Here is a 24,093-nt window from a genome sequence, read left to right as displayed (position 1 = left end):
TTGGCCTTTTTATTTTCCTTTGCCCTCCTGATTTTCTCTTTCATTTTTTGTCAGAGGGGAACTTTTTCTTTCATTTGTTTGTCTGCCCCCCCCCCCGCTGTCTACGCTACTGTTAGCATATGTGCTTTTGAAACCAGCACTTACCAGCTGAGGTAATGGGGTTGAGACACACATTTGCATGTTTACCTGTTCGTATATTACTATGTGTATTGATGATTTGCTCAAAACCATCTACACTTTTGTGGATGGGGCTCTTCCTGTTTGCATGTTTTAAAAGCGCTCGATGGTAAGCACATAATTAATCTAACTATCGAGTTTTTACGGTATATTTTGGCGACAAAATAATTGTCAATGATAGGGGAATCTTAAACTAGGGGAATCTTAAACACTTGAGAAAGTTCCTACAATCTTATTGGTTCTTAGCTGTGTGTTATGACACGATACAACACGGTTCAGCGCGTCTGCGTCGACGTGATACTCGTACTCGCTAATTAAACCAATTGAAGGTGCATAGTAACAACGGGACTGATCGATTCTAAACTCTAGGTAATACCTTGTAAACTGTTTGATTAAACTTTGGTATACTTATGATTAATATCTTCATTTGAATTGACGTGTTTAAGAATGAGAATAATGTTAATGTTTTCCATCGTCTCATATAACACGGTCAACATCATTATGTTTGGCGTGAAACAACTCGGCTTCGCCTCGTGGTTTGATTTTATGCAGCAGTACTGAACAAATTGAAATATATCTTATGCAATCACCCTTTTCTGCTAATTAGTTAATAATAGCATTGTTTTTCAGCTATTTCTATAATAATGATGCGTATTTGAGCGACAATGGATGCAATGGGCTATTCCATTTAAAATCCACATTACCCCTGTGGAAGATTTAGCTAAAGTCAGCCACAGTATTGATTTTGAAAAGAATGGTCAATTGGGTAACTTCCATTTGTAATACTCACTCCAGTTGTGGAAGATATAGGTAAAGCCATAATACAGAGGGAGTATGGATTGTGGAAGATATTTCCAAAATCTTCCACAGGGGTAGTGTGGATTTCACTGAAATATCCCAATGTGAACATCTGCCAGCACTCACCTTGACTCCCTTAGATGTCTTAAAGTTGTTAGATGTATCACCATCACTAGGACCACATAATCCTTGCAATTTACCGGCCCACCTGTTAGAGACAATAACCTCGACCTTAGCCTTTCCATCCCATTTGACTTTGAAACCATGTATTTCTGATTCCAGCATCTAAAATGATACAAAAGTAGCAGATACATATTATTTTAACCGCAAATAACATAATTATTATTCTTGCATAAACTTATTTCGTTTTATGGTCAAAGATCAAAAAGTAAAAAGTTTATTGTTTGTTCTAAGTCGGTTTATATTTCGTAGAAGCGGGCAACCAGCTTTATTTTTGGATACACCCAGGACGCTGAAATTGAATCGGTTGTCAGTTTCTTTATGATTATAAAATTCAAAGCAGAAGAATTCCTTATCTAATATTGTGAGGTTTTAGCTCTATTACCGGGTTATTATTGGAAGTGGGTGCCTTCTGTGCTCTTTGCTTTTTAAGTTGCGTCAATTTTCGTATAAGTGTGGCAAAATGTTCGTCTAGCTTAGTGGTTTCAGCAAAAGAATAGTTTAAATTATTTGCGCTGTCTGGCTAGTACGTTTCACAGCAAAGATAGTGCAAACTATTCTTATCCTTAAGTTTGGTTTGTGATTGTCAAATCCAAGGATACTCACATAAATTTAGACTTTTGCCATCTTGGCAGATGGCTTCTTCAGAATGACCACTGGGGATCCACTTTTCGCATCCCTTTCGCATCCCTCGGTTGCTGAGTTCTTATGAGTGGATGGTATACGTGATCAAGAGAGTAACTGCCGATGTCCCGGTTGACTGTTTTATCCCCCGCCTTATTCTTATCCTGAATCCTATGAGCTTGATGAACAGTTTGCCTCCATTTTATTAAATATTGGATCAACTTTAATTTTCAACCCTTGTACAACATACAAGGATCTATTTAGCTTCGTAACTGGGTAAATACAGGTCCTAAGCAAACAACCCAGCAAACACAAAACGTTTTCGACATCATTCGCAAAAGGTTATAAAAAGTTGTCAGAAAACGTTTAAATGTCGGGTTTATATTAAGGGTACAATAATGGTATAAAACGTTTTCATAACATTAAATAACATTGGTTGGTAATTTACTGCACAGCAAACACAAATGTTTTACAGAAAACATATAAATGGCGGGTTATATAAAGGGTATAAAAACGTTTTAATAACATTCCAAAAACATTTTTGAAAACGTGGTACAAATCATTCTAAACAGAATGTTATTTTGGGGTTGAAAAAAATATTTTGCAAAAAATGTTTGCCCAAAATATTTATATACAATAACGTTTTTAAAATGTTTTCACGACCTTTATATAACCCGACATTTAAATGCTATTAAAACGTTTCGTAAAAAACATTTTAAGAACACTTCTGTGTTTGCTGGGTACAAATATTTTAACATAATGTTATTTAAGTGTTGGTCAAAAATGTTTGCAAAAATAGTTTACAATGACATTTCGAAAGCATTTTTAAATTGTTGTTGCAGTGTGTTTTCATACAAAACGTTTTAAAACGATTTCACGACCTTTATATAACCCGACATTAATGTTATTAAAACGTTTTTACCGAAACCAAAACCCAAAATATAACTTTATTTAAACCGTTTTAAAAACGTTTTTGTGTTTGCTGGGAATGTTACATTTTTGTAATAGGTAAAGACGAATATTTCGATATGCTTAATTTTTGCCCTCTGTATGAATGGTATGATCCTATATGGCCATTTTGGGGTCCTTTTTAGGATGATAGGTTCAAAGGAGGAAATTTACACTCGGGTCATGATCATGGGCGTCAATCCGTGGGGACAGGGGGGATATATCCCCTCCATATTTTGGGATGGGGACATGCGCGTATTTTTTGGGGGGCTTTGGGGCGCCAGCCCCGGGGTCAAAGTAGGGGCGGCAAAAACGAAGGGGCGGCGGAAGAAGAAGGGCGGCAAAAACAGGGCGGCAAAAACGAAGGGGCGGCAAAACGAATTAGCAAAGAAAAAAGGGCGCCATAAATTGAAAAAGCGAAACGACCGTGAAAAAAATTGGGTCAACCTTTTCGGGCTGTTAAAAAAGGGGCGGCAAAATTGTTTCTTCTTCAGCCCCCCGGGGTTGGGGCGGCCACGGTACGCCACTGGGGGAGGGGACACAATATCAAATGTCCCCTCTACGTTTCGGAAAATATGTCCCTGGTCTAAGTAAGCTTACTGTAAAATACAGGCAACATTCAGTATTATACCTTGATTTTTGGCTAAAATTATAGTATGAAATTGAAAATTTTCTCGAGCACTTCATCCTGTATACATACAAATTCAAGTTTGATAGGGCTTAAATAGTATAACAAGTTTTGCGTGATAGGCGCAGTTATCCCCGTAAACTTGACCAGTAAAATAAAGCTGTGCACTACCCTGCTGATGTCTTACCCCAGTATATCTGGTACGCCAGCGACAGAAAGGAAAACCTCGGAAGTTGAAAGATTGAAGAAAGTGAATAAGATACAGATACACATTATGACCATGATGACAAAGCCAACTAAAACATTAAATTAGCAGCTAAATATTTCCTTTTTCCTTTTTATAATTCTTTTTTGATCCCCTCACAACTAAAATCAAAATAAATATCAAAAATGATTCCTTGTTCTTAGATCGGTAAATACCTTAATTTAAAAAAAAGTGTGTAAAATTGAAATGTTTTGCTTGCTTGGCGCGAAATGAACCAGATGGGTAATGAGTATCAGCTGTCAATTCAAATAGTATAGAACATGAATTTTCGCCCGCTGCGCGCGCATATATCCCAGCAAAATCGGGCCGGAGTAATGCTCAAATTTTTTCTTAGCCTCCCCAGGCCTCGACAAACCGTTTTATACATGTGCATGTAACGTACCACAAATTTACCATCTGGTAGTATCTCAAAAGCTCCGTCGGTAGCTTCAGAATCAACTGGCGTCATAACTTCTTCTCCATTGATCTCTATTTCTTTATTTTGATTAAAGACAACCTTCTGTAAATAATATTAAAAACAAAGAAATGACGGATTTAACTTGTCATGCTTGTGAACTTCGTGCAACGTCATCCCATTGTTTGTTCCATACACAGAGTACGTATCAACAGTCAAAGTCCCCGTGTATTGTATGCTGTGAATTCTCGCATATTCATGAGGGCCGATCATTCGATCGTGACGTGTCTAACAATCACGCTAGCGTTGCCTTCGCGTATACGCGATAGAGCTTTGCGTATCTTCGTGTTTTTGACCGCAAAATACGCGGTATGCGCGTAGTAGTCATGCCTGTCGCATTTCATGGAACAATCGGCCCTCATTATTGAGTGATGCTGAGACTTCAAGTTGACTGCATGTACGTGGTCTGTTATCTATTTCGTTCATGGTTCCATAATATCTGAAAAGAGCGTGGTCCAATCTTTACATGTTCCATACTGCAGTTACTGTCCGTTTTCCTATACACAATACACAGTGCTCTCACCATTGTCGCGTGACCTCTACAAATGATGTATGTTGGGAGAATGGACACTTGCCTAGTTAACATCACTGTGTGAAAAATAACCAGCCAATATTTTATTTATTCTCCAAAACTTCTAGCAAATATATTTCTCTAACATGACCTAAAATTACAGCTAGGTTAGATGTTCAGAAATGGTCGCACTTTTGTAAAATATGAGTGAGGGCAAGGCATAGCTAGCCAACTCCCCGTTTTAATGGAATGGAGATTTGACCGAAAATATTGGTATCGGACCGCTCACTTCTGAAGGATGCCAAAAAAAAAACGGTAAAAGCTACATTTAAATTATTCTAAATAGGTTCTAGAAAATAAAGTTTTGTAACATGTCCTAAATTTTTAGATAATTTAGATGTTTGGAGAGGGTCGCACTTTTGTGTTTTAGGAAGGATATGTAAACGACAGATAACACCAAAAATATGAAGAAATTATTTTCAAACCGTGTTAAGTCAACAATCATTATGTTGCTCATTTTGAAGAATGCTGGTTAACAAAAAGCAGGTCTGTGTCTCATTTCGTGAACAAAAGTACACATACCATTGTTTCCTTTCGTTTCCTTTATAATCGGTTACCCAACTGAAGCTATAATACGCAAACTTTATTGCGATATCGCACATGAAAACAGTCACATGTGCACAGCCAGAGAAGATCCGATTTAATCAGTTGAGCTGTTTCAATGAGTGTTATCTTGGTTTAATAGCTTTTAATGGGGTTAAGTCCTGCAAAGGTCGAGATGAATTCTACTGTAGACATGACTGCATCATGCTGTTTTATATCTAACATCGAGGCCTATCATAAAACAATATTTTTCCAAAGTTTGAGTCGTATTATTGCAGTGAGTTTGATATGAGAAGCAAAAACACAATATAAGAAAATACCCCGGATACTGTTATATAAACACTTCCGGTGTGGTTACCACAGTTCACCACGTTTTTGTTCACACCATCTAAATGAAACATTTCTCGGGCTTTAAATTTTACTGGGGGGGGTAATGAGAAAATATGAATTTCCTGACACCAATATCTTAGTTCTTATGAAGGAAAATTGGGGTGGATCGGGTCACACCCCTTTTGTACAGGGTAATAAAATCATGGATCTGAATATAACATGTTTTTACTTTTTCATAAATCTAAGGCACGTGACCGGAAAAACTACAGTCTTGGAAAAAGTTTTGGAATGCTTGCGTGTAAAGAACGGAAAACTTGTCCCTTCACCCGTGCAATGTTTCCCAATGTGTTCCAATATTGATTGATGGGGGAGAGGGGAAGTTTTAATTATTGTCATGATTGTTGTAGATGTAATGTTTGTTCCCAAACACAATATACGTCATTTGCATGATCATATTAAATTCTGGACGGAATTTCGAGTGTGCTAAATGTTACAAGTACTTTTCCCCCAAGATTGTAGGTTGATAAGCGTTGAAAACAAAACGTAAGCCTATTTTAAGGTATCGTATGAATGTTATCATTCCGACTACTTATTCACTAGTATCACTTGTTGGGAGTAACATTGTACAAAATAATGCACGAGAACTGAGATGTTGATACGTCATGCATACAAACACGAGATAAAAATTCCATGATGCCATGATGTTTGATATTTTTACAACAAAATTGTGACTAAAAATGTAGGAAAATGCAAGCATATATAAATGCATCAAACCGCAGTCTAAATGAACACGTCCGAAAGCACTGCGATTAGGACGCGTCCGTGCATTATCTATAGGTTTATGCGTACCACTTGTTGGGAGTGAAATTGTACAAAATAATGTACGCGTACATAGATGTTGATGCGTCTAAATGCACGAGCCCCGAACGGGGAGTGCATTAGGCGCATCAACATCTCAGTACAAGTGCATTATTATGTACACTTTCTCGCGCAAGTAGTGGTACGCATTTATTAACCTATTTGATACAAGAGAATAAAAATAATTCCATGAGATTTAATATTTTTGTAACAAAATATTGTCACTAAAGTGTTGGAAAACACAAGCAAATATAAATGCATCAACCTGCAAGAAAAATGAACGCGTCCGAAAGCACTGCATGTAGTACGCGGAGTGCGCGCCCGTGCATTATTTAGAGGTAATAAATACAATATCACTTGTTTCTCGCTATCCAAGAGTGTATGAAACAATCAATGTCATGAATGTAATAGTTCGCATTTCCGTACCTGATCTCCGATGATCACAGTGACCTTGTAGGTTTTTGTGACTTTCTTTTTTGCCGATGGTGGTTTGTTTTAGCATGGACCTCCCATGGAGGGTTTTCTCCGACTGGTCTGGCTAACACGTACGTACAGTCTCCCTGGAAATCGAATTTTCTGCCATTAAAGTCTGTGTAGTGAGGATCACCAGACGCCTTGCACATAGACTGACCTGTAATAGAACAAGGGCGGTTCTAAAATTGTTCGCAATATCAAAATACTTTTTGACTAGCGAGATTTTTAGAGCTTTTGTTTAGAAGTAACAGTCAATTTGCTTGAGCATGAGACATGATATTATTTCCATACATTGCGCAATAGCTAATTCAAGGGTGATAGATAAATCACAACTCCCTAAGTAGCAGTGGTGTAGCTAGGTTATTGGAACCGGGGGGCACAACTGGTAAGTGTACCGACGGAAATACTTTTTTTGCCGATGTTTACCCAAACGCACTTTTACGTTTATATATGTCATTATCCTTTAATTTGGCAACGTCAACATGAAAAAAGGGAGAGGTCACATCCAAGATTTGCAGTTTTGGACTACATGTATACTATTGATTTCATCAACCTGCATAAGAAATGCACACAAAAATTGCCAATTGTTGACTTCTTTTTTTCACCAACGCCAATTTACCGACGGCCATGATAATAAATAATTTGAATAAAATAAATGTAGATATTTATATAGCGCTTTATGCTGTAAACAGCCTCTAAGTGCTTTACATTTATTCCGCCGTCATAATAATATGTCGGAACCACGTTTGCTGCATACAAATGGCAAAAGTACAACGACTGTGACTATACCCCTAACAGATTCCCATATTGCACCTAGCTAGGGTGAGGCAAGCGAGGCAAAGCGCCTTGCCCAAGGGCGCAACACGGTATTGGGACGGGTACTCAAACCTACGCACGTCGAGCAGGATCTCAGATTATGAGTCCAACGCCGTAACCACTAAGCTACGCCACTGTTAAGTAGGGAAACTTGGACCACTAGGATTTTCTGTATTTTTGTAAATAACCACATAACCACAGAATCGGGAAAACAAAGTGAGTGATTAGTCTGCCCATTTACTTACATAGCTTTACATAGACTTGGGTAAACAAAGATATACCGTAAAACCCCGTCTACAAGCATATATAATGTTTTTTATGAAAGCGTAAATATACTAATACAATAGATTGGTCTTAAAATAATACTTGTTTGTATATGCTTAGATCCGTAATTTATTTGCTCAAATTCCATAATGGCGCCTGGATTAATGTAGCTTTCATCAGAGGCACTCTATATGCTTGTAGACAGGGTTTTACGGTATTTTTCTTTTAGATTGTAACATTTTATGAGATACACGCTGAACAACAACATTATTTTAAATGTTTTATCACACTTCTAGTTTACGTATTCCCTTGTCTATGTCGATTCAAGAGAGAGTAAGGAAGTATACTACAACACCACCTTAATTGTCAAAATTCAATAATGATCGACATTAATAGGATGATCTAAGATGAAAAGTGAATGACGACCGAATTATGACATAAGAAAATTACAAGGTATATAAAACAATAAAATAAATAATACCTTCATCACAGTTTTTGCCACTCTTGTTGTTCCCGCAAAGGCATTCATATTTGCCATTCTTCTTAGCGACACAGGTGCTCCCAGGAGCACAGGGATTGTCCCTACATGGTCCAGTGGCAAACGTCTTGGGGACTGGAATATCTGTACACCTTTTAATGAGAAATGTGTAAAATGGTAAATGGAAAAAAATTAAGAAGTGAAACATAACTTGACTCGAATTACCATAGAAAAACACCACAACCACATGAAGGTTAGGTTTTCATAGTATAGACCTACATTCCTCCCTTTTTTCCTTCACCATATTTTTCAGTTTTAGCCAGGACCCCCATGTAAAACACTCACAATTGATAGCATGCACAAAAGTGTCTCGTTTTGATATGACACGTGACATATACTGCGCCAAGAAAGTATCCTTACACTTGGAAAAAAAATCACAATTTCAAGACCATTGAATCCAATGTGACTTCAAGAAGCAAAGTTACAAGCATTTGTTAAACGAAGGTCCAATTTTAAAAGTGACAATTTTGCCTATTCAAACTTCACGGACTAGACATCTGGTTTGAGAGTGGTGTATGGCTAATTTATGCATGTCTTTAATTTAAAACAAAGGAACAAAAGAAAACTGAAACAAAAGAACTGACAAATAAAAAGAAAGTTATGAAAAGTACAGAGAAATAAAAACTGAAAAAAAAAACTGATTTAAATAAAGCTTCATTAAAGAAAATGTGTTGTCTCTTTGTTGCGCTTGTTGGAATCTTTTTGCGGCTTGTATAGGCCAGATTGTCATTTTTAAAACTGGACTTTCGTCCATTCAATTGCTTGTAACTTTACTTCTTGAGGTCACATTGGATTCAATGTGGTGTCATAATGTGCAGAATTACATCGTGCATCTATTACAAAAACAAATTTATTCCAATATGGTTCGGTTTTGAAATTGTGATTATTTTTACAAGTGTAAGGATACTTTCTTGGCGCAGTATATTATTGTAAAACGGACAAATTGTGCACATTTCCTACGTTGTCGTACATGCAGAAGCGTCAATACTGGCTGTATAAACGACCTCGCACCGTCACAGGGGAGTGAATTTGAATAAATAGGGGTACGGGCGTACGATCACGGCGTTTGGGAATCGCAACCTCTCTAATAATTGATTTGACACTTTAAACTTTAAATATCAATTAAAGCCATAAGGCGCGTGAAAGTCGATTCCGAGTTTATCGTCCCCCGCCCGCGTCACTTTTTGGAAACCAAAATACCCGCGTCAAATGTTCAAAATGCCAAAATAATTCATTATTTTCAAAGTATCAGTGTTTTAGCAATTGGAAACATATAATTTTGTTTGTAAAACATATAAATTCATAACTTGGAAGCAAAACCAGGCTCTTTTCTAACTTTTCTAGTCCCTATCTTTCGTGAAAATTTCTTCGTCGCATTTATTTCCATTTTGCTTTAAATCAACACGCATTTTAGGTCAATAATGAAATCTGATGAAATAATGTAAAATGAAAAATTCACCTCACCAACCTGGAAAAAAAAGTGACGAAAAACGCAGAATTGACTTTCATGGGCCTAATATACGATCTTATAATATTTTTGGAATATTTGTAATGTTTACATGTCCCTACTTCCACCTAACTGGAATCAGCCGAATTTGTTGAGTTTTATGTCCGCCATAAAACGCTAAAACGATCAAAATAATAGCCAGTATGGTTTTGTCACTTTCCTTCTTATTTAAGCTTGATATGGACAGAAAACCTTCCCGACAGTTATGACTAATATTATTTTGAATAAAGAATAACAAAATTAAAATTGGACGAAAATTTTAACATACTCAGGATTTTGTTATTCTATGCCAACATCACAAATTAAATAATAATCTTTGCTCTTCGACTTATCCATAGGCATAAAATCCTCCCCCTTGTCCAGATCTTTGCAATCAGTCGGAACTCGGAAATATTAAATTTTCAGTTTCCTATAGGATAATAGGTAAAAAGCATTTATAAATCTGAATTTTGCAGAAAATTCAATTAAAATTAAAAAACCATCTCCAAAGATATTAGCAATTAAAGAGTTTCCAAAACAACAGGAAACAAAAGAAAATATTTCCTTTGTATGGCTATATCTCAAAATCAATATTTCCGAGTTCCGTCTGATTTTGCTTGATCGCATTACATAATGTGATCGGACTGGAATCGTTTATTTCAAAAAGAAAGGCAAGCGCACTCACTTGTATTTTATGCGTAGGTATTTGAATGTTCCACGACATGGGTCGCCAAAAGCGCCGTTCTTTGCCTCAACTTTGCATTTTTGTTTCCCCTGGCACCTCTTACCGACAGTCTCCATTGAGGTGTCTGCCCGACAATCTGTGTCCTTCATTAGGCGTTTTTTAGCAGGGCAGGTGCTCTTGTCATTGCGACCGTAGTAAGCGTAATGAATGTCAACGAAACGATCGCCACAGTCGATATTAGCTCTTTTGTGCTCACATTTGATGATTTCTGAAATTAAGGTTATTAATTATTTTAAACTGTTGTAATTTGGTAGTTCACAGCATCTTACGAATGGTAGTGAGCTTTGGCAAAAACTGTATTGCTCAATTCATAGCGAGCGTGTAGAAGAATTAACATATCCCAGATATACTTTTATAGGTACTGCGGTTCTTGAGTTACGTTGTAAAGAGGGCTGAAACAACAACACGTTTGTAATATGTAAATAACTCATCAACAACAATAAATTAAGCAAGTTTGCAAAACATCAAGGTGTTAATTTTCAATAATATATTGATCTAGATAATGAAAATCGATTTTTAGGTTGCTTCGACCAACAATACCTCGTCTACCCTTAACATTTTGTTGATATGAAAACGATGGCAACCGAATTTATGATAGCTGACAAAATATAAACATATTTTAAAAATCTTCTTCGCATTTCGAAATATCACGAAGCGTGCAATATTTTAAAATTCAATCTCTCCCTCTCCCCCTTATCTGTCCTTCTCTCCCTATCTCTCTCTGCCCCCCCGTTCTCTCTTCATTAGGAGAAAGCCTTCTGTTAATAAAATATTATGCTGAGCCACCAGCCTGGGTGGCTCACGCTCCAGTAATTTCAAATGATTGAGCTCAGTAATACATTAAAGAATGTCTTCCAATTCATGAAAACAAATAGATAATCAGCTTATCGGATTAAAAGGGAAGGTCTTGCTGGTCAGCGAGTGCTTGTAATTATCAGAAGGTTTTCTCTAAATTCATTCTCTAATGTCTCCACTTTGTCTCTCTCTATCTATCGCTCTAACTAAAATTTTAAATCTTTTTTTTTTTTTTTGGGGGGGATGTAGGCCTATATCTTCAATACGAAAGGTCAACATTTTCAAATGATGGACGACTTTTCCTCCCAGCCAGATACACCTTAAATACATATCATTAGAAAGTTTACTTCGGGGACTATTAAATATAAAAAATATGAAAAATATCAATATTGAATCATTTGCCATAAAAATTGTATTATCACGAATTTCAGGAAAATCAAAATTATTTGATATCAGAAGGACATTCCTCGTATTCAGAATGCAATTTGATGTGTCTAATTTGCTCTCATGTCCCATAAAAATACTCTGCAAACGTTACTACCCGATCCCTATAGGGCAGATTCATACCCCATTCGTTGTTAGTGGACAGAATATTAGGTCTAAGCGGTGTAAATTGCCAAACACATTGAATGATTATATACCTTCAGTGTAGAAGCTTGGGAACTTCCAATATCCAGGTTGGTTATCATCAGTGGTATAGCAGAGAAAGTCTGGTAACCATGCCAAATCTTCAGGAATGGGTTCACTGATGAATGGCGTGCCCTGGGACGCTTCATTCATTTGACCGCATTCAAGTTGGCCTTGGTCAAAACTGCACCAGAAACCATTGAATACGTTTGGTGTTAGTCGCGGAATATTTTTTTTGTTCTTTACAGGAGGGAATATAGCATCGCCACCAGCTGTACGTCTAATCTCTGTTTGAAGTGTTCCGTCTTCACCCAATACATCAATGGCTACATGTGGACAAACACAGATATGTTAATTAGTTGTAGACATACAAGGGTGGCACAACCACCAGGTGTACGTCTAATCTCTGTTTGAAGTGTTCCGTCGGGACCCATCGCATCAATGGATGCATGTGGACAATTACAGATATGGTAATTAGTTGTAGACATACAAGGGCGACAGCAAGGAGGATATAATCCCCCAATCGTGCTGCTTACTTCCACTCACTTTTCTTCCCCAGTTAAAATTGGCTACGGTATTCCTGTTGAAATCTATTCCCTTTTATGGAAGTCATGACCTTAATCTTCCACAGAGAGAGTGTAAATTTCAAATAGGATTACGTAAATGAGTGACTCCACTTGAAATCTAGGTCATGTCTTCCATAGGGTTTGTAAGTATTTCAATTGAAATAGCCCAATAAGGAGACATTTCCACTTTTTCTGCCCAAAATGTTAATTTTAAGTTTCAGCAAATGTTCGGAGAAAAAAAACCCTTCTTCCTACCCATTTTCCCTGAAAAAACAAATCCTCCTGCCGCCACTACCCACTGATGAGATAAGATCACACTTTATATTCAGAAGGTATAGGTAGTTGATGACAGACGAAGTTGTTCACTAACTTCGTGCAGGAAGTTTAATATGGCATCACCATATTGTATTCAATCTGCAGACCTACACACATGAGTGCAACCTGCCTGCAGTGCGGGCAAAAATTGTATTCATCTGTTACTATGGTAGTTAATCCGATTATTACATAACTTCGACAGCGAATTAGCAAAAGGTTAGTGTTCCCGATAGATTATGTGGGACATGTATATAAATTTGTTATTTGCATAGTAGTACAGGGCACTATTGGGAGATTTTTTGGAAGATTTTGGCAAAAAGCTAATATATGTTCTACCATGCTGTAATATACCTCAAAATACCTCAAATATCTCGTGCAGATAGCCAATCTGTCAAAATACACCGATTCAATCGAAATTTGTCTTAAATTTTTCCTCTCGGCAAACCAAATAGGAAACTAATTTATTTGAAAAATGTCTAACCTCAGAATCGGATGAAATTATGGGCCAAATGTTATGCTTGTACACATTTCTATTGGACTCTGGCTGCATTAACTCTTAAGGGGGCCATGACAATTCAAAAATGCAATTGAATTGTGAATTTAGTATATGTTTGAGATTTATTATGTTAAGGGGAGTAATTTGAGACCAGTTTCGATGAAATCGGACAATTTTTTAATTTTCACCTCTTTGTATGATATATTTGACTTTAGACCTATTCGACCCAAGCACCATAGAAAAATATGATAATTCACTTTTTCTTCTTTGTGATGAGAGGAACAATTTGAGATACATTAACATGATGGGATTATTTTTATGTTTTGCCCCCACTGTGACCTTCGACCCCTCGTATGAACCAATTAAATTCTTATCATATCAGGTTCAAGGATGCTGAAAAACATTGGAATGTAAAATTCCAAACCCAGAGCGCCCTGTACTAGTAAATACAAATATTAAAACCTTTTCTGGCGCGTTCGGTGTGTAAATGATATGTCATGACAAAATGAACATGCGTTTAGAATCAATCATAAAACACCTTATGACAAAATCAATAAAGTAATGAAATGAAACTGACCAAGTTCAATCATTTCTGGACTATTTTCTTCAGGTTGCAATGACAATCTTGCTCCACCGCTGTCCGCACGAACTTCAAACTCAAATCTTCTCATGCCATTTAGTGGTGGCAGGGTACAGATGTATGCCGAATCTCCAGGTGATTCGCGAACGTGAGGTTCTACAAACATGACAAAGGTAAACAAATCTTCATGTTATTATCAAATAGGAAAAAGGGCAAATGTGTTTGAAGCCCTATGAGCAAACAAACAAATATTTAACATTGACAATCTCCCAGCTTGCTGTGTTATGAAAGTATAGTATAGTATACAAATATTAACTGTCTTTGAGTGTGATGGTCGAAATATAATCACAAGGTGAAAGATGGATTGTTCCATTCCACGAGCTGGAACGGCGAGTGGAATGGAACAATACATATTTCACCGAGTGATTATATTTCGACCATTACACGAATTTAAGACAGTTAATATTTGTTTTATATCACTCATACATAAATTCTATTACTTAAAAATACTATTTAAGATAGGGAATATAACAAGTATTATTTTTCAGGTGACTAACTTTGGAATTAAAAGTGCTCAAACCCATTACAGGTGAGCGTAAAAACAAATTCAAAGTATAGACCTCTGGAAAAGGCAACCGTTACTACTAGTTTCACAGCATACCCTCACTTACGATCATTGGGTATACCGATCATCAGACGGTAGGGAATACATATTTTAAACTAATACTCCCTCTGTGAAGAACCAGCTAAAGCTTTTACAGGGGTGTGTCGATTTTTCAAACAGAACAGTCACAATCTTAAAGGCTGACGTACTACCTGCCGATCTAACATTGCCTCTGATTGGTCAATTATATGATATAGTCACTTTAATCACCAATCAGTTTGGAGCTTTGCAAATAGTGGTGAAGTTATTCTAACAATGTTGCTGATTGGTCCAATTGATACTGAAAACCTCTTTTTGGCCAATCGGCAGGTAGTTCTCATGGGGTTAAAGGCCGACATAACATTAACTTTCTTCATATTTTTGCAATATTTATTTCCAAAAAGAAGCGGTTTAAAGGCAACTTTGAAAAAAGCAAGCAACTTCAGAAAATTTATAGATTTGCTTTGTCGTCAACATCAGATCTCTTAGGGCCAGTTTCTCGAAGCATGGCTAGTGGCCAGGCTTCCTAAGCCTTCAGACTTAACTCCAATTAGTCCTCAGAGCTTACAATTTCACATCATACATCACCTATAAGATAAATCAATAAATGGATCCTCATTGGTAGGGCTAGCCTGCTGGCTTAGGAAGCCTGACCACTAGCCAAGCTTCGAGAAATCGAACCTTAAAGACCTTTTAACATCACATTTAAGGGGGTACTACACCCCTGCCCAATTTTGTGCCTATTTTGCATTTTTCTCAAAAATTATAGCGCATTGGTGAAAAGTAAGATATGCATATTATAGGGGCAAGGACTACAACTACTGCACATGAAATTTTATTTCAAAACAGACAACAGTTGTGGAGTTACAGTCAAAAATGAGGGAAAACCAATATTTGATCAATAAATCAATAACTACTTGCCGTGAGTTGCTGAATTGTCAGTGCAGTAGTTGTAGGGGTGTAGTACCCCCTTAAAATATTCGTATATGACTCACCTGGTTCCGTTTGAGTTGGACCACCATCACCTGAATTGTAAAAAAATGCAAGATTGGTTATTATTAGAACTACTTTGTGAAAAGCCATTTGTTTAATGTTGCCTATGGACTGTAATTTTATTTGGTTTAATTGTTTATCAACGCCTTAGTACAATTGTTTGGTTTTTGGCGCTTTATAAATTTCAGTTGTATTGTATTGTATTGTCTTGTATTCATCTTTTCGGTAAATCCCATAAGCCTTTGCGGGTAAACGGCTGATGTCGTCATACGGTTACTGCGCACGTCACTACTTTCATATACGCAGTAACGATATTCGCTAAGCGATGTGCACATCGGCGTGACATCAAATGAAGACATCTCAGGTTTATGGGATTTACCGAAAAACGTGAATTGTAAAGATATAAGACAAACACAAATTCATGTCAGGTTTAGCACAATATACTAAACAGATTTTTCATTTTTTTCATTTGGGGAGCAGGCATATTTTTTCAAATGTTAACTGATGTTCATTTACTTATACATCACTACTTACACTTTAGTGGTCCAACAGTAAATTTTGCCGATTGTCCTGCCCCAAGACCACCAATGTACACCGATGTGACTGGCAATGCATCCTCGTCTGACAAAAGACCTCCATCTTTCGCAACACCTTTCCCATTACAATTACATCTTCCACCTCCCTTACACTCTGAAAGAAAAAAAAATACTCATGATCCCTTAAGGGCTGGGGTATGAACGTTTGGACAGTATTTATTTTGGGGCATTAGAGCACATCAGACATATCGAATTGCATTCTGAATACGAAGAATGTCATTCTGATATCAAATAATTGTGATTTTTTGAAATTCGCAATTTGATACACATTTTATGGCAAATCATTAAAAATTGATATTTTTGATATTTAACAGTACTAGAAGTAAACTTTATAAATCTGATGATTTAAACTTAAAGTGTATGTAGGTGGGATGAAAAGCCGACGATCAATTGAAAATTTTGACCTTTCGTATTGAAGATATGGATTTTTTCCCAAAACACCAAAAAAATTTAGGTCTTTTGGGAAAAAATCCATATCTTCAATATGAAAGGTCAAAATTTTCAATTGACCGTCGGCTTTTCCTCCCTGCTACATACACTTTAAGAATATATCATTAGATTTATATAATTTACTTCGAGGACTGTTATATATCAAAAATTTGAAAAATATCAAATTTATATAATTTGTCATAAAATTTGTATTATATTGTGATTTTCAAAAAATGAAAATTATTGATATCAGAAAGACATGCTTCGTATTCAGAATGAAATTCGATAGGTCTGATGTGCTCTCATGTCCCACAAAAAATACTGTCGAAACGCAATAAACGCTCATTTTGGATCCCTTAACACAAATAGTTTATTTACACAATGTTCGGTTAATATAACGACCATCTCGTTCACTGCTGCATTTTGAAAAGCCCCCGCGCTAACATGCCGAAAACAGCAACATTTTTTATTTAACTCTCTTCACGCGGGTGTCGACTGCAGACGACATGTTTCAAATTTTTTAAAAATTCAAAAATTTCAGAAATGTAAAATTTCATGACCATATTTGGAATTGTCATGAAAAATGCATTAAAATGAGTACATACAAGTCTAGTATTGGTTCAGTAGTTCTTAAGATAGCTCTTTATATTTTGAGAAAATATTTCAAAACTTGAACTTTTTCCGTTGAAGCGCATGGCTAGCATGCAGAGCATTAACATTTATTTGTCATTTGTCAGGGTCTACGTTTGAATCTGTAATGTGCTCTGAGTAATTAAATTTGATTATTCATCTTTGTTTACAAGTTAGATTATTTCATGAGTGATGACAGTTCTGGGAATCCCCTCTCGATCTCTCATGCATCAAAATTTCTAATTTTGGATATTTGGGAAAATCCCTACTATTCCAGAAAGTTCAGTGTATTGCACCATCAGGGGAATCACTGATAAAGTACAGTGAAATGACGTCATTTTAGAAATTCCACCAGGAAGTGTATGACAGAATGATCTATTAATAGATTAGTTTTTTCATGAATAATGGAAAAGAAGTGAGTTTGCTCTTAAAAGTGACTATTCAAAACTCCACGGACTAGACATGGTTTGAGAGTGGTGAATGGCTAATGTTACGAGCCGTACTTGACTCAAGGCCAAAATCACCTTTTACCCGAACTCACACGAATGCACAACACAAATACACTGTTCGTTTAAGCTAACAAAATCTAAGTCTTTAATTGAAAGCAAGTTTCGTTTGGTACAATATAATGACTACAAATGCACATATACATTAATCAAATATAATCACTCTTTATCTATTTTGTACTTAGCCAGCATTCTTCTTCTTGGTGATCATAAAGTTCTTGTAATGTTCTGGACGACTGATGTAATGTATCCCTATTCACTTGTCCTGCGACAATCAGCGAAGTCCTTTGTACACTTGCATTGATAACTCCTTGCGTATAAAATCCTTACACGAAAATGGTGTTCTCCAAACACGTTTACAACTCCTTGCGCAATTCTCCTATACTAAACTCCTTGCGCCGTCCTCCTATGCTAAACTCCTTGCGCCGTTCTCCTATGCTAAACTCCTTGCGCAGTTCTCCAAATTTAACTCCTTGCGCTGCTTTCTCCAAACTTGGTGCTATTTCCACCTTTCACACAATATCTTCAGGAAGCAGGACTGCGATGCAGTTGTCCCCACTTATTTTGACAGTTGCGTTGAATCAAAATACCAGACTTCAGCAAGTCGACAGAAGAATATATTTCCTTTCTTGGAAGAATAACGTTCTTTGACGTATTCTAGATCTTCTCCGACAACACTGGTAAATAGTAGCACTTTGACTACATAAAATATTTCTGGTTTGTAATTTCCTTTCTTTCAAGGAATTGGACTGTAAGCATAGCCCAGATCAACACTATCAACTGTGACAATAATTGTGTTTACATTTCTTATATATCAAGCATGGGAAAAACCCCATTCTATTATGGGCCATTTACTACCTTCACATTATGCTCAATCTGGGAAATTCCAAAGTCTTAATTATAACATAAACCTTTCACCTGACATCACTTCCTGGGGGGAAATCCCATTACATCACTTCCTGAGGGGAATCCCATATATGATGTCATCTCTTTACAATCTGAAGGGGGTTTCCAAATATTCCAAATTAGATATGATTCAACTTGTTTTGCTCAATTTGAGAGGGGAATTCCCCTAAAATGTCATCACTCATGTAACTTTGTTAAACAAAGATAAATCATCAAATTAAATTACTCAGGGCACATCACACTAATTTGTGCATGCCTTTAATTTAAAACAAAAGGAACAAAAGAGAAGTAAAAACTGAAATAAAAACTGCTTTAAATAAAGCTTCATTGAAGAAACTGTGTTGTCTCTTTGTTGCGCTTGTTGGAATCTTTTTGCGCCTTGTATAGGCCAGTTTGTCACTTTTAAAACTGGACCTTTGTCTATTCAATTGATTGTAACTTTACTTGTTGTGGTCACATTGGATTCAATGTGGTGTTATAATGTGCAGGATTGGATAGTTCATCTATTAAAAAACTAATTTACCCCAATATAATTTAGTTTTGAAATTGTGATTATTTTTGTAAGGATACTTTTTTGGCGCAGTATATTTCCAAAATAGAACCAGTCTATCAATGTATTTTAGAGTGAGTTTTTCAGTAAATGATTGTATAGTATACTGAACAAAAAATGGTCTACCAGTGATTGAGCCAATAAATACATCTATAAGTAGGGATGACCAATGAACCATCAACTTGATTAGAACACTCCCATAGACATGTAGGGAGCTCAACTGTGCACGGCTTGCACAGACATTTCTAAATTGATCTCATTCTTTTATTTTCAATATATTTCTGTACAAATTAAGGAAGTTAATGCCAATTATATTTTGTAACTATCTTGCAAATTACAGCAACATAACTTATTTCATTTTCCTGTAAGTGCGAGTCAAAATTGGTCCATCGCCACAGTGCGCTTAATTGCCAGTGGCTGAGTTCAGCACTGCTCAAGAATGGCACAAAATATTCAGATTAATAAGATCAGGTGAAAAACGTGGCCTACTGAGCTGTAATTTGGCAGAGTTGCCAGTAATACCTCTATCATACCCTCTGTAAAAGGGTTAAAAAATTGAACAAGTAGATCTCGAGTTACAAATTAAATCACCAGCTTCCCTTTGGAATTTCCATACTCCTTTCGAATCATGCTATAAGAAGACACCTTTCTGAACATAAATGTGAAGTTTCGTGCTCATTCGATGTATTTTTCACCTGATTTCAACCCTAAACGTTTTCTTATATTTAGGCCTATACCATCTACAACTTGCTGCTGGCTATACGCTGGCGAAGTTACGTAATTAATCGGATTAACTACCATAGCAATAGGTGAAAACAATTTTGAACATATCTCGCTGCACTACAAGCAGGTTGAACTAATCACCTGTGTATGTCTGCAATCATAGATTGAATACAATACTGGTCTTTTCAAAGATACTAATCTTACAGGTGCAATTGATCACCACGATGCGGTTCAATGCAGAGGTACCGAGTGAACGTATCAGTGCAGCGCGGTATATTTAAAAATTGTTTTCACCTATTGCTATGGTAGTTAATCCGATTATTACGTAACTTCGCCAGCGTATACATGTACCTTGTTTAGAACTTTCAAAAGAAGTACCTGAATGTGCAACCATAACTGTTTCAAAATAGCCCGCGAAAGTCATGCAGGTAACTCCGAGGTCAAGCATTGAATTGTTTTGAATGATGAATACTACGGGAACCAGCACCTTTTGTTAGAAGTCACACATGAGCATGATGAGTGAAGTGGATAACCTCTATTGTTGTGAATGAGTCAATGACCTTCAATGACACTTAAGATTTTGTTTGCATACACCTACTAATTGGTCATATTAAACCCAATAACATTGAAATTTTTGGTTGTGAAAAAAAACACCCTGGACTTAGTGCAATTTTGATTTTGTGCCATATCGGCCATCTTGGATGATTTTTGGCAAATGTTTTCTAAATGCATGATTTCAATGCCTCGGTTTGAAAAAAAATATTTATGCCATTGACTAGTAAAGTGCTATTTCATAAGAAACCCTTTGATACTTTCACAATATGCTTGTTTCATGTTTGCATATATGTTAAAATAAAGAAACATATAAAGGTAAATATATGCTTATGCCAATTTTGCTCCCAATTGCTATTTTAAGACCTTGTCATTTTATTTCGTTCCAATGACCGGTCAGAATGGGAAACTTTGAAAATTCATAATTCGAAAAGTTTTTGACCGATTTTGATCATTTAACCACCAAAATACTTCTATTGATGAGTTCTATCCAGAACACAATCTTTTATAGCAATAGGGGCAACATGAAATTTTGATGGTTATCCCTACTATTCGCTACTTGCACGGTTCCGCCATTATGCACTATGTGCGGGAGAGCCTCGAACTGGCAGCATACATGAAAGGAAGAATTATGTAACCTTACACAGAACGTTATGACTAGTTCAATTCCCATTCATGTATGCTGCCAGTTCGAGGCTCTCCCGCACATAGTGCATAATGGCGGAACCGTGCAAGTAGCGAATAAGGCTGTCGTAAGTCGTGACATAAGTTTGTTTCCTGTAAGGCATGGGTATTTCGTTTTTAGAAACAATTTTTCCGTATAACATTTTCATTTAATGCCTTTTTATGATGTGACTATGGATTCCTGTGCGCGAAACACCTTGTTGTTTGGGCAGGGGGTTCAATGGCCGGCCCCTTGAGCCGAGGTTTCTGGGCTTAGGACCAGACATAGACGGGTTAACCGGTTTATGAGTGCTCAACCTTCCCCATTCCCTCGGAGCATATTGGTATAAACTCTATCTGTCGGAATGCCTTTGTGTTCCTGCTAGTAGCTGACTCCCAGTGCTGTGTTGGAGGCAGCGTCTAGAATTGTTTTTTTCTTCCTTGGGGCTCCTCCTAATGCAGCTAAACACTTGGTTAGTAATGTGCTTTAGAAGCCTCTGCTTCCCATTTTCCATCCTTTGTTTTCACATTCGGCTACCAGGTCTTTATAGTTACACTTTTTCCTGGCGTACGCATTGGATAGGTTCTCCTTTGATGGAATTGTCAGTTCTATGATGATAACAAGTTTGCTGGTGGCTGAATACGAGGGTCATTTAAAAAGTTCTACTTCCATCATCATATCTCTACGTGCCAGAAATAACCAATGACATACTCTGAATTCTTGGCTACAAAATAAAAGTTATTTGATTAAAATGTGATTTTTGGATGTTAAGATGTGTTGGTTAAAGCGAATACAGATTTGGTACGCCGAAAACAGTCTGAAAAGAAAGGCTAATTTTGATTAAAGTAATATGCACAGTTTTTGTATTTTGTAAGTATATACTGAAAATGATTAAATTGCTTAATTTGTGTGTCTTTATCTTGTCTTTTGCACAAAAAGGGTAGGTTCAAGCAGGGACCTTAATATATTATCAGGAATTGCCTCTCACGCATGATCGCACACAGTGAATGCCCCCGTCATACTCCATGGCAAGCGGCAACAGGCAAGACGTATTAACCAATGACAAGCTTCGATTGTGTCCGTTTGTCTGCAATGCGCGTGCGTCACGCCGCTCAGCGACAAAAGTATGACACAAGCATTTGGTCGGACCTCATCTCTAACATGATAACTGATATAGGTCAATATCCTTCCCGACATCCGTAGAAGATTATTATTCTTGTGATCCACACACTATGTACACATTATACATTTGGCCACATTTTATTATACGATAAATACAAATTTATTAAACATATTGTAACACATATTCTCTAGCAATCGGTTATACGATGGAACTGGTAGGCATATTATAAATTCGGGATATTAAATATCTTCCTGACCAGCCAGATCAGCGCATGGTCAAAGACGATTCCTTACTAGCCACAGACCGTCCGCTGGATTTAGTTGAACATGAACCATTCGTTATAATGGCTGTTGGTCGGACATCATCTCTCCACATCGATTGAAAAATTGTGATCTATAAACCCCGACATTGCTCTTATGAACTCACATCCACCTGGTTCAAGTCGTATTAATTGGTTCATAAGTTGAAATCAAATTAGTAATATGCACAGTTTTTGTATTTTGTAAGTATATACAAGGTTATTAACAAACTGTTCATCTTATTTCCACTTCATGGTGCATCCATTGCTTAAAATAAGACGTAATTATGATTTACCCTTTAACGTGGTTTAGTCGAAATCTTGTAAATTTCACTAACATTTGTGTGTCTGTTGAACCCTTCGATGTTTTCTTCTCATACAAAACGTGTTTTATTTTGTTTTGATGTCAGGGAGCTCAAATAGGAACAAAATATTTATCCCGAGTAAGCAGTTGGACAACCGCTACAACATGACGCTCCAGTTCTTAACCGTTTCCGACGTACCAAATATATATTCGCTTTAACCAACATAATAAAAACAACCAAAAATTATATTTTCTTCAAATAACTATTTATTTATTATTTTGTAGCCTAGATTCACGAGTATACTCATGGGTAATTTCAATGTTCTGGCACGTAAGACAACAGAGATGTGATGATGGAGGTAGAACGTTTTGAACGACCCTCGTAGATCATAATATCAGGCAGCTTGGAAGTTTCTGCTATTTCTGGAGAAAAAACTATTGGCTTGTGCTCCTCATCCATCAGGAAGGTCCATTCTCTAGCCTTCTTCAGGATGTTGCTTATACTTCTGTCTTTGGAGTAGGTAGAACTGGGTTCCTATATGTTGTGCCATCAGCAGTACCATGTTTGCAGAAAGCAATGGAAGGGATGAGGTCTGGAGTATACTTTTATTCTGTTGTTTTGCTGTTGTTAGCCTCATCAATATATGGTGCCAGGCCTGATGCTATTATTCCTAGCGTTTGGCCATGGCGCCAGTTGTACCTACCATTCTGAAGCGAGCAGAGTACAGTTACGGTGATTGCAGAGTTGGCACAGTCCAATATTGGTTTTCCCCCACAATTTCAGTTGTTGTGCAGGTGAAGGAAGTTGATCTAAATAGGTCTTTTGTGGGTTGATTTCACGAAAATGTTACAGTTTTCTTTACTCTTAGTAATCAAAAGGCTATGGAGACTGTTATATAAAGTTCAGTGTAGGGGGTGTTTTTAACTGCCATTACTGAATGAAAAGAATAACATAGACTGAGTGACAAACTATAATGAACTGTATTAGAATGAATATTTTAAACAGTTCTCTCAACAAAATAGTGACTTACTTTTAATATTTCATCACCACATCCGTGGGACTTCATCAGAATTGTGACAGGAGCGGTAAAGCTAATC

General features: G+C 36.8%; 1 protein-coding gene across 1 annotated transcript in view; it reads right to left on the bottom strand.

Moving 5' to 3' along the window:
* Positions 1 to 1,105: 1,105 nt before the first annotated feature.
* LOC140145183 (uncharacterized) overlaps positions 1,106 to 24,093 on the bottom strand; it is a 34,437-nt gene continuing 11,449 nt past the window's right edge. Inside the window, exons 5-13 of the mRNA XM_072166957.1 lie at positions 16,249 to 16,404; positions 15,717 to 15,746; positions 14,076 to 14,234; positions 12,136 to 12,447; positions 10,640 to 10,907; positions 8,412 to 8,560; positions 6,803 to 7,007; positions 4,003 to 4,119; positions 1,106 to 1,260 (exon numbers count right to left, since the gene is read on the bottom strand). Coding sequence (XP_072023058.1) covers positions 6,817 to 7,007; positions 8,412 to 8,560; positions 10,640 to 10,907; positions 12,136 to 12,447; positions 14,076 to 14,234; positions 15,717 to 15,746; positions 16,249 to 16,404 — 1,265 coding nt within the window. The 3' untranslated portion in view covers positions 1,106 to 1,260; positions 4,003 to 4,119; positions 6,803 to 6,816. The remainder of the gene's footprint in view (positions 1,261 to 4,002; positions 4,120 to 6,802; positions 7,008 to 8,411; positions 8,561 to 10,639; positions 10,908 to 12,135; positions 12,448 to 14,075; positions 14,235 to 15,716; positions 15,747 to 16,248; positions 16,405 to 24,093) is intronic.

The sequence above is a fragment of the Amphiura filiformis genome, unplaced genomic scaffold (genome assembly GCF_039555335.1).
Source record: "Amphiura filiformis unplaced genomic scaffold, Afil_fr2py scaffold_165, whole genome shotgun sequence".
In the NCBI taxonomy this organism is placed as follows: Eukaryota; Metazoa; Echinodermata; class Ophiuroidea; order Amphilepidida; family Amphiuridae; genus Amphiura; species Amphiura filiformis.
The sequence above is the reverse complement of the archived record's forward strand: the minus strand, read 5'-3'. Positions and strand labels throughout refer to the sequence as shown.